Source organism: Tripterygium wilfordii, chromosome 16, assembly GCF_013401445.1.
Source record: "Tripterygium wilfordii isolate XIE 37 chromosome 16, ASM1340144v1, whole genome shotgun sequence".
Taxonomy (NCBI): Eukaryota; Viridiplantae; Streptophyta; class Magnoliopsida; order Celastrales; family Celastraceae; genus Tripterygium; species Tripterygium wilfordii.
This window is the reverse complement of record NC_052247.1, coordinates 2,857,155-2,868,600: the sequence shown is the minus strand read 5'-3', so window position 1 is coordinate 2,868,600 and position 11,446 is coordinate 2,857,155. Positions and strand designations below refer to the sequence as shown.

Below are 11,446 nucleotides of genomic sequence, written 5' to 3'. Positions count from 1 at the left end.
ACTCAGATTTGTTTAAATCCGAACAATAACCTAATTCGGGTTAAGATCCGAACAAGATTTCTATGTTTGGACTTTGACCCAGTTTTAAACCAAGCAAAAATTTTGTTCCTATTTATATACATGCAAAAGGGGCTTAAATAAAACAACATAAAACTGGAACGATGACCTGCAAAAGCAAGAAGAGTCTCACAAAGGAAGCATAAACAACATAAACTGGAATTGCTAGAGTATTTGTTGAAGCATAAAATAGAATTAAAAAGCCATATCTTCATTCATCAACACAAATTTGATAGATACAGATTCCCCTGTGGACTGTGGGCAGAGAATGAAGATTCTTACTCAATGAACTGTTTCAATTTTGTATAATTTCAGATACACAAAAGCCAATAAACAAAAGATCTTGCAGTTCACAATGAATCCTTTCCTTTGATATACTAATCAATAATGATTAATGGATCAAACCCATATAGGATCTATGTACATAAATTAAAGGGGTTTGTTGTTCCTGTGACAGCCTTAGTTGTCATGGATCACGGCTGCGTAAGACGGGTTTGCTGGCATTTATATATATATTCAGAGCAAACACTCATTTTCAAGTTTGCAAATCAAAAAATGAAGTCACCTTTTCATTTTTGTTTCTGCTGTTCGAATGCTTGGTGATGATTGCGATACGCCACCAAGTGCAGCAGCGGCTGACTCAACGTGTGTGAGAAGATACTCGTATATCTTCTTCCTAAGCCTGTCGACAGTTTCAGTTGAAACATGAGGGGTTTCTCCTTCGTTCGTGCTCGTCCCAATCTTATCTAACCAGTCATTTACACTCTTGAGCTGAGTCAACATCCCGGCTATTTGACCGTTATCGGACAAAGCTGAGGTGTCCACATCTGCATCCAAAAAACTCTCCACGAATCTCAAAAACCAATCCTGGGATTCCATTTGCAATGTTTCAGCCAAGTATACAGCCTCGTCGAGGCCATCTCCTCTTACCCATTCTGGCAGAGGTTGAGCCCGTGGCTTTTGAACCGCAGCCGAAGAATCTCCTGGTTTGCGCAGTGCTCCTGTAGCTACAAGCTTAGAGATGACTGCTGGCCGGTTTTTTACTTGATTCTTAGACACATTCTTAGCAGAATTTTCAAGGAGTAAAACAGGTTGACTGCCAGGCGTAAATTTTTGGATTGGAGAGGGAGCTGAAGCTGGACTCAGAGTTGAAGCAGGTTGTCTGGTAAACACAGAAAAGGGAGACAGATCAGTGATCAATGCTGCTTGTACCCACGAGGCTGCTTGTTTTCGTCTGTCTGATTTGATCTTAAGCGCTTCTTCCGATGGGTTTTCTTCACGATCTGGAGATGATTCCACTGGCATTAGTTTAGACAGGGATTCAGCAATCAAGAGAGTATTGTTCAAGTTTGAGTGAAGGGTCAGGAACTGCTCCACCACTGGTTGTGGGTTGTCTTCCTTAGCCGAGGTACTAAGCTCAGAATATATGCTGCAGGAGTACAAAAATATAAGAGAAAATAAGAAAGGATAATGTTAGTGAAATATAAAAGTTTGAAAGTAAAAATCCTTAAAATCATATCAAACTGTTCTACATTTATAAAGGCTTCTGAATTCTCTTCATGGGCTAAAAATAATTCCTAAATTATGTCAATTTTAATGTTTCGAACTTTCGACAACGAAGAGATATGTCAACACCGCTGAAGCTAACCATAGTTGAAGATAGAGATGAATCATATATCTGAACCTCTGTTTTCAGCATTTTGAGAGCTTCCCGCAGATCATGCCCTACTACTGAAATTAGGAACCCGAATCTGATGGTAGCAATAACAATCACAATATAAAGAGTTTGCATTTGACAACAGGATAGAGCTACGTATATAAAATTTAGCTTCCCAATTTTCCCCAAAAGCTGCGGGGTGAGAAATAAGCACTTCTAGGTACCTGAATCGTATAGGAGATCCTGGAAGTAAGATTTTAAAGTAAACACTTTGTCATGGTAGAGCTTCCGGTGAATCCTACCTCAAGAGCAGGATTAACACTAAAAATTATAGACAAAACTACAAAACTGATGGAATGAATCAACCTCCCAGTCTTGAGCATTCTGGTTGAAAGTGATGCTCCAAGAAACCAACAGAGGAAGGCACATGCAACTCACTAATATTGACCCACTCGAGGTAAGCCTGAGAGTACAAATGTTAAAAAGCTTTTCTGGAAGGAGTTTGACCTATCCAGTGATCTTCCCACAAGCTAATGCAATTACCCCTTCTGACTTTGAAGACAGTGTGGGTAAACCATTTGTCCCACCCTTTCCTAATGAGGTTCCAGAAGCTAATGCAACTACCCATAAGCCTCTATTTTTTCTTTGAAATCCATCCATTACTTTGCTTGTTAATAGGAGTCGACAAGCATAATTTTACTCATGACATGTCAAATGCCATGGAATCTAAATATTTCCAAACCACGAGTATAATAGTGAAAATTTAACTACGAAGAAACGTGATGCATCTCTTGTAAAAAGCAGTAAACAACTAATATCCAAGTTTCAAACCTGAATGAGACATTTACCTCAGACATCGAAGTAAGCTCTCTGCCACAGAAGCCTCTTGCATAGCCTCGATTGCAGCCATTTGAGCAGCATCTCTATGCTTCATCACTTCCTGTGCAAATAAAAAATGTGTAAGAATAGAAGAGAAAAAAGAAAGATACAGAGCCGTAGACTTCACATATCTTCCAAATGACAAAAAGGAAAGCAGGAGTTTGCGAAAAAAACTGAGAATGGACTTAGTTTTAGCTGTAATCAATTCATTAATGCTCGCATTTCGGTGGCACCTCCTAAGCGCCGTTCTTCCAAATAAATTTGCTTTATCATTAAAAAAAAATCAATGATGATCACATAAAAGTTTATTAAAGTGGCACATTGAGGCCGAGTAGCACAAGACTCATACACCTCAATGGCGAAGTTATTTAACAGATATCTACATTCTATAACTCTTTATCATTTTTTCAATCAAGCCTAAATGTAATCTGAAAAAAGTTCAGGCATTCAAAGGTTTCTCAGATGGAATTTCTCGATAGCAGATAATACACTATCAGCATAAGCAGTAGAGTTAACAAAGGATCAAGAATGCTTTTATTAAAACAAAATTACATATCAAAATGTATCTGAGTCTACCTTTCCAATCTTTGCAAGAGAAGAGGGAATTGAACCCCAAGAAACACTTCCATCAGTCAATCTCCTACTATTGACTGAAACCTTGACCAAGTTTCCAGGAAGACCGTTACTACTGAGCTCTCCTGATGATTTCTTTCCAGCAGCACTTCTTTGTTTGTTTGGCTTTTCATTGTCATCCAAAGTTCCATTTGCAGTAACTTTCTTCATAGATGTCTGGACTTTACTATCCTCTTTAGACGACTTTGTCAATAACTGGGCCTTATTCTCATCTCTAGGTGACACCCTCTCACTTGATGTACTTTTTCTTGCAACCTTCACATGAGAACAAGGTTAATTTGACTCAAAGAACCGATATTAAAAATCTTAGCAATAATAAAATAGAGAAAGTGAGACCAGGACTATTACAATTTTTGTAACCCTCTGCAACGCTCAAATCTCACGAAAACACAAGATTGCATGCACACGCGCACACGAACTCAGAAAGGCAGGCAGGCAAGCACTCACAGAGCACACACATAAGCCGCAACACGATGAGCACAAACATCCTTCAAATCAGAACAGTAGTAATGCACAATCAACAATGATCTTCATCTCAAGTTTCCAGAATCAAACAGTAAACCCACTAACATATAAATGAAGAAACAAGCATCCAAAAACCTATACTGGACATAAATTAAGTCCAATTTCCACCTCATAACATCAAAGTTACAATTGAACAATATGATAGCAAGCACAGTATACCAAAGCAAGAATCTACTCAAAACTAAGATCCAAAAAGCTATTACTTACAGAAGTACTCCAAGCTTCAGGTTTTGGATCATGCTTCTCAGTCCTCAGTCTTGGCGTCTCCCTCTGCCTTATCTCCAGATTCCCTTCCCAACTCTTTCTAAGAGCCTTGACACCAAACTCAATCCCCTGAACTACATTCTTCAACATGGGTACCTTACTCCTCATAGGGCTTGCCCCACGAACAGTGTTTGCCTTCTCCGCCAATCCCAACTTAGCTGTGGCCTTATTCGATCCCTTAATCTTTGCCTGCTCCTTGACACCACTCGTAAATTTCTCAAACGAAGATGGCATTGAGCAAAAGCTCGTGGGAGATGAAGGAATTGACCTTGAAGTTGTTGTCTTCAATTTTGCAAGGGATTCCTTCTTCACAACCAAATTCAACTCGTGTTTCAACAACTGAGACTGTGATCTACTCAAAGACAAAGTTTTCTTCCCCAAGTGATCCTCCCTAGCACTACTTGCACTCAATCCATGCTTCTCCTTCTCCCTTTCTACCAAATGCTTATTACTCACTACAATTCTTTTAGGTGATTTCACATTCTCTGTGGTTTTTAAACCTGAACATGCATTCTCATTGTTATTGAGGAACCCAAGTGAATGAGTTGCCACAATATCTTCAGGGCTCCCTACACAAGGATGCCTTCCAGGGACAGGCTTAACGCCGAGAATCGGGACTGGTGAGGCAGATTCAAGCCTCTCAACATGAATGAATTGACCCAATTGGATCTTATCACTAAGAATTAGATCGTCATGTCCATCAGGGAGAGATACATATGTGGCATGAGAGGAGTCCGATACCTTGAGATAGAAGCCTTGGTTTGGGAATAGCTCACCACCTGCTAGTGCCGGTACAATGCTCACAACTTGCAATAGAGAAGACCTGTGCTCACCCGCAACTTTGACATCTGTATTCATATGTTGCAGAAGCTTGAGAAGCACACCAGGGACAAGATTTGCCATTGTCGAGCTTGATTCCTTTCAATTTTTGCATTATTGTGGAAAACCCAGATGGAGAAACTCAAGATTTCATAAACAAAAACAAGAGATCTCGAATGGTGAATTGAAAAGGAACCCTCTTTTGAAATCCCCAGATTGTTCAGATGATAATTGATACCAAAAGCCGTCGCAACATTCCCAACTGAAACAAAGAGACGCAGTGCCAATGATTCAGATTCGAAGGTGTTGGTAGTTGGTACAGAAAAGGGGAGGTTTTGATTTCCAATCAATAATAAAAGCAAACTAAGACATTATATGCAAAAACCAGTAAAGATTTTAGATTAGTTTGAAGAATATATTTCCAACCATAACCCAAAATGGTAAAATTAAAACAAAATTTGGAAATCTCCGCTGGGATTTTGTACTCTTAAGCTATAAAACACACTACCAAACAAAGCATTTCCCAAGAAGTCAAGTTCTTTAACATAGAAGATAAAGAGAGATAAATGAAGAAGAAAGCTCTGTAACACCTAATGATTGCTGACAAAAAAGAGGCAGAAGAGAATAATTGACGCAAGACTTGTAGGATCTGGCTGATTGATATATTAAAAAGACAAGAAAGAAAGAAATAGAGATTGAGAGTTGTTGTATGGGGCTGACAGCTGTGTATAAACTACTATGGGGGTAAAAAAACTGCACAATCGGAGTCACCTTCCTCCATGCTGGACTTAGATAGCTGACATGCAATTTGGAACATTGAGATCTACAATGGAGATAGGCGGTCTCCGTGTCTGGGGACACCGATGAACACCTTTGATGTTCAGAAAAATTGAGTTGGACTCGCAATTGACCTTTGCTCATAATCTTGTCATTCTTCAACAATTGGCATTTCGCTTTCTTTTTCCTTTTTTTAACATATTCATATTGAATACTAATCCACCATCTACCCATCACTGACCTAATTAACAACCCACAATCTTTGCTATGTTAGAGTTTCTCTCAACGAAAAAAAGCACCATTGATAAGAGTGAAATATCCACTACTACAATATGAGGGAGAACATCAACAACACATGCACCACATTAATATTGTAAATGAATACAAATGAAAATGAAAATTGACCCACTTTGGCTTGGATTGAGTTGCAAAATCCAGCATGTAAGAGTGAAATGCAAGTAGGGTTAAAAGAGTTTAGGTTGGCCAGTGGAGTAAAGTAGGATTCTCAAGCAACCTTACAAGAACTGTAGAGGAATCTTGCCAGAGAATTAAAGGGGAAAAAATTATTTGTTAATTAATTTAAAATTCTTTAATAAAAAGAAGAAGACTGTATATATATATATATATATATATATATAAAGTAAATGGTTATTAGGAACAGGAGGTCATGGAGTGTCGGCTACTAGAAGAGGAAGAGGTGTCACATCCGAAAGATAATAGAACTGGTGTGCTGTTGATTTCTTTATTTTTCTCTTTTATCTTTTTCTAAAATATAATTAAAAAAGTGACTTTTTGTTGTTTTTATTGTGTGAATATGAGAATAATGTGCAACATGCCAACATCACTGCCTTAAGTCTCTCTCTCGAGTCCCAACCCAAGCATGTGGTAGATATTGGCGGTGGGCCCAAATGATAAGGAAAGGCCGCTGTTCTTCACTAACAATATTTTGTCCGCTTTAGATTCCTGGCCTGCACGAATTTATCCTTCCAAGCCCAACTGGATATAAGAGACCTGATCTAATTACCGATCCTCTATAGGACCAACAGCAGAAAAACCGATTGTTGTTAGTTTGAGAATATGACCTCACATATATCATGCATTTTCTTCCCACATCAAAGCAATGTACGATCATAACATACCACCATGCTTCCAAAACCGGTGCCCACGATGGCTTTCACTCTAGACCTCACGCGCACAGATGGGTCGCTCCCATAAATTCGTCCTCCCAAAATTTATAAATCAACCAAAAATGGAGTTCAAACTCAAGCTCAAGCTCAATCTCAATTACATTCAATGGAATGAGCCAAGTCTGAACCTAGGAAAGCTTAGCTTGTTTTGTCTCTCTATATGAAGCACCTGCATTTGTTATTAAAAACAATAGTTCAGAAAACCTAGTAAATTGCACAGAATTGGGAAACGCTTAACAATGGGAGGCCTTAATAAATTCAACAGAAGTTCCAATACTTCTTAACAAGTAAATCATCCTTGATGTTTACAATGCAGAAACAGAATTTCCTTCTGCTGGGAAGACAAACAAACACAAACACAAGAGACATTAAATCAGCAGACAGGAGCTTTCAGGAAGTAAATTTGAAAAGAAGAACACTGTGAAGGTACTGCCAATGTCAGCGCCAATCAGGTTAATCTCGGCAAAGCCCACAAGCATCCTATTCTATCTCCTTGTCTTCGGAGTCAATAGAAATGTGCAGGTGTGGAATGAACTTCTGGAGAAAATGTTAAGGGAGAGACTTATCATCACATCTAGAGCAGCAACATTTACAGATATATGTCAGCACCTCACCCATAAATTCCTAAAAAATGGAATGAAACATGTTTTGCTGCTAATGGGTCTAAATTCTGAAAAATTTCTTAAGAATCCAACAGTTCACTTCATTCAGCTAAACCCAAAACCCAACTATTTACGTCTCTAAATTTTATGGAGGTTCCTTCACTCTCCAACTCGACTTTTGTGCACCTGGCAAGCAAGGCCACATGACATAGGTGCTTATCTGGGAAAAAAAGGTCAAATAGTTTATTCTTTCTATATCTTTTCTTTCATATGTGAAAGGGAAATAAGGAACATTTATTTTAGGAATTAGTTACCACGATTGATTGATATAGGAAACGAAATAAATTAATAATGCTAGAATGAGAATTTTTTGATGGAAAGCAACACTCTATTTCCGTTTAGGAATTAACAATCAAGAAATCCATTAAGAATCATCATCTTACATTTGGCTAAATAGGAGATGAAGATGAAGAGAAAGGAACTGACTTTGCTTTCAGAAGTCCCTGCTGCGTGTTCCGACCTGATGTGAAAGACCCAAAAGGTAATCAACACCATCACACCTCAATCCCTGGATAAAATGTTTAAACGATCAGGTCAAGACTGCTTCGGCGTAACATTGCGAGCCTCAGAGAGCACAAAGCAATACTACAGCAATCTGCAAAATGAGCTAATCTAGCATCTTGCAGAAAACGTAGTGGCTCACGAATCTAGAGACTTAAAACACCTTTTATATCAGTTTAAGCAAAAGAATGTTATTCCAAATGTCATATAGATGCATATATATGACCTCAATATTAAATTAGTTATTTTTACGGGTAAATCAAGAGTTGTGCCCAATCTAATTTTGTATCACCTCAGCAGGATTGTTGAAAATGATCTGGTGGCCTTTTGAAGTTTTGAAGTTTCCATTTAACTTTTCCTTGACCCTTATGATTTCTAGATTTTAGTTGACTTGATACTCAGATTACGAAAATCGAACTGAACTTTTTGTTTGAATGTTTAACTGAAATTCTTGTCTCAATTTGAAATGATATAACCTAATAGCTCCTGTAAAGAACTGTGAATAAGCACACTTACAGATAAAATTTCAGCCAGCAAAAAGTAGGGTTGGCTGGGACATTTTGCAACACAAATTGCGAGGACACCATTGGACCTCTCCTTCTCTTCCGTGTAGAAGTTTCTGTAAACTTGAACACCTGAAAAAGGTTGATTCTTCATCCTTATACAAATTTTGTCATGGGAAAACACTAGTCCATTAATCATAGACAATTAAATGATCCCCAACAACGAAGCATTTCAATTTCAGGGACAAAAATCCAAATTCCTAAATCTATTTCTTCACTTGCCTCTGTCAGTGGTTTTTACTCCAGGAAGGACTTTTGCCAGACCCTCTGATTCCAACATCTCATGGAATGAAGCATAACGACGAACCTCCTGCGTCACTAGAAGTTAGACGAGAATATATTGCAAAAAGAAAATGTAGAAAATATGCACTAAGGAATAGTCACCTGAACCTCATGAACCACGCATTTATTAAAAAGAATAGACGATCCTGATTCAATTCTGAGATTATAAAAAAAAAAAGAGAAAATTAAAAGGGAATTAATGAGAGAGGACCCCATACTGCATAGAGAGGAAAGCACATGGAACTCAACAAGCGAAAGGTCTCCCTGACATAGCATAATGTTATAAACAAGGAAAAAGTAACTAAAATGTTACTTGGATCATTTTACAATGGCCATGCCAATTCTAATCAGGGATTTACCAGACTGAAACGCATCAAAAAAAAAGTAACCAAAATTTTATTCGGATCATTTAATGCCTGGTTCATACATGTTTATTGAGATCAGCCATACCGATTATAATCACCAGTAGCACACCTTCCTTCAACTGTTTTGTGGCCATCTACATGAAAGGACATTATGGAAAGTTACTAAGTAGAATATGAGGATTCTAGAAATTGTGGAAATGATGGTAATGCATCCTACTAAAGCTAAATGAGATGTAACCCACCAATGCAGAAATTATTAACAGAGACAAAACAAACACATTAATACCTCTTAGCTGTGTAAAGAAAGGCTCCTGAACATGAAGCTCAAAGTTTATGCTCTTCAATATCTGATAATATGAAATTATTAGTTTTCTAACAGTTGAATTGGCTTTATCATCTGGATCTGTTTATTGAGACATACATACGTTTAGTATCTCAAATCCCCTATCCAGAATCAAATCAAGCCACTTTTGTTTCTGCTTTGACTTGTCATCTTCTTTTCGTTCACTCAACAACACATCATTTTCCTTCAAAGATGCCATTTCACTCTCTCTTCCACAAAACGCTCCAGAAGCAATAGATTCATACAGAGAAGATGCAAGAAGCTTGTATAGAGGATATTGGAGATCTTTATCTACACAATCTGCAACATCTGAGCATAATGAAAATGACATCCGCAAAACTTGAAAGACGCATGAATATCTAGAACATAAATGAAATTTAGTAAATCGCTGACATTATCATTTATTTTTTTCCATTACGTTCCACTGACCAAACTGGCACACCTTCATGTAAGGGTGAAAACAGTCGGTCTCGATCCCTTTTTTTACATAAATTTAACCCACCAATCAATCGGTTATTGTCGGTTTTTTTCGGAATTTCCGTCAATATTTTTTGGTTTTTTTACATAAGTTTCCATTTTTGTCGGTAAATTTTTACAACCCTACCTCCATGCATTCTGTTAAAATTATTTTGAATGAACAAAATCAAAATGAGTGAATTTGGTGCCAAAAGTTTCCTAACTAAGTAGCCATACATGTACTGAACAAAAGCCATCCAAACAATCCAAAATAAAATTTTGCACCCTTTGATTTCTATCTTATCTTCATCAACCAAAATTAAAAGATTATGCAAGAGCAGGAAGTTGGTGCCAAAATTTTCTCAACTAAGAAGCCATACACGTACTGAACAAAACCCGTCCAAACAATCCAAAATAAAAGTATGCACTCTTCGATTTCTATTCAACCAAAAAAGAAAAGAAAAGATTTGATTGTTTACCAGTATGACATTGAGAGTCCTCGAGGAGAAGAGAGCGGAAATCCTTTGAGAGCCCTAGATCGAATTCCAGGGTTTCTTTGATATGAGAATCAAGAGTGAATTTTAACATCTCTTCTATGCAGTCTTTCATGTCTACTGGGTTAGTTCCAGGAGACGACGGTTCCTCCATTTTCACTCTCTCCCAGTTCGGACTGGTCAATCGTCAGATCCAATAAAACTATAAAAGAGTGACACCACGTGATCTGCCCGTGATTAAAGCCACACTGAAAGTCCGAAAGTGAAAAGCTATTTCCTAATTCTTCTCACCTTCTTCATGGTGGTCTCTCATTACGACGTGATCGTGGAGCCCCTGGCATCGGCTCCGCTCAGGATCCCGTGACTGGCCCCGTCGTCTTCCTCCAAGGCCTGTTATTGATTTATGAACATAAAATTCCGGGCTGGACTTAGCCAACCGGTGAACAACCAACTAGGGCTTTTACTTTGTATTCAAAGTATCATTAATTAAGTGATATAACATAAAGAGTAGGGGTGTCCGCGATCGGTTATATTATAGTTTGTTTTTGGATTTTCTACATGAATATAACCGATAAAACAATCATTTTGTCGGGGTTTTATCACTTTTTTTTTTGTTCGATTTTTAATAGAGAAATGTGTAATTTTTTATTATAAAAAATAACCAATCGATTTCGGTTTTTGTGGTTTTTTTTGAACAACCCTATTAAGGATAAACGAAGTCGTACGGGCTAGATGTTTGGGAATCGGACAACTAATTGGTTGTATGAATTTTCGTTTGGTTACTTACTTGTGTGATGATGTGGATTTATGATAAACCGAGTCGACAGACAATACATTATTGAAGACCTCGCTTTTGGTTTCATGATTCTGTTGGACCTCGCGTTAGACAAAAATCGTGCCAAGAGTGTTTACAGACGTTCAGTCTATTTATCTATGATGGCCTCCTCTGCAATGACTTCCATTGCAGGAGCCCTCGGCCACC

The 11,446-nt window shown here is 37.9% G+C and overlaps 2 protein-coding genes across 10 annotated transcripts; both read right to left on the bottom strand.

Annotated features, from left to right (window-relative positions):
- Positions 1 to 247: 247 nt before the first annotated feature.
- On the bottom strand, positions 248 to 6,117 carry LOC119980848. Its single transcript, XM_038823646.1, has 4 exons — positions 3,959 to 6,117; positions 3,170 to 3,481; positions 2,563 to 2,654; positions 248 to 1,486 (listed from the first exon to the last, which is right to left on the bottom strand). The coding sequence occupies exons 1-4, from the start codon at positions 4,916 to 4,918 to the stop codon at positions 619 to 621; spliced, it is 2,232 nt and encodes a 743-aa protein (XP_038679574.1). The 5' UTR covers positions 4,919 to 6,117; the 3' UTR covers positions 248 to 618.
- A 697-nt stretch (positions 6,118 to 6,814) lies between these two features.
- Positions 6,815 to 10,941, bottom strand: LOC119980849. 9 transcript variants are annotated; one of them, XM_038823651.1, is made up of 10 exons: positions 10,756 to 10,941; positions 10,450 to 10,666; positions 9,597 to 9,814; positions 9,458 to 9,518; positions 9,257 to 9,305; positions 8,909 to 8,963; positions 8,747 to 8,834; positions 8,478 to 8,596; positions 7,887 to 7,968; positions 6,815 to 6,967 (listed from the first exon to the last, which is right to left on the bottom strand). In XM_038823651.1, the coding sequence occupies exons 2-9, from the start codon at positions 10,616 to 10,618 to the stop codon at positions 7,894 to 7,896; spliced, it is 834 nt and encodes a 277-aa protein (XP_038679579.1). In that variant the 5' UTR covers positions 10,619 to 10,666; positions 10,756 to 10,941; the 3' UTR covers positions 6,815 to 6,967; positions 7,887 to 7,893. The 9 variants fall into 9 exon arrangements, 5 of the variants coding, with proteins under 5 accessions (XP_038679579.1, XP_038679575.1, XP_038679576.1 ...); XR_005463942.1 differs by having other exon boundaries at positions 7,844 to 7,968; positions 10,450 to 10,941; XM_038823647.1 differs by having other exon boundaries at positions 10,450 to 10,940.
- Positions 10,942 to 11,446: the final 505 nt, after the last annotated feature.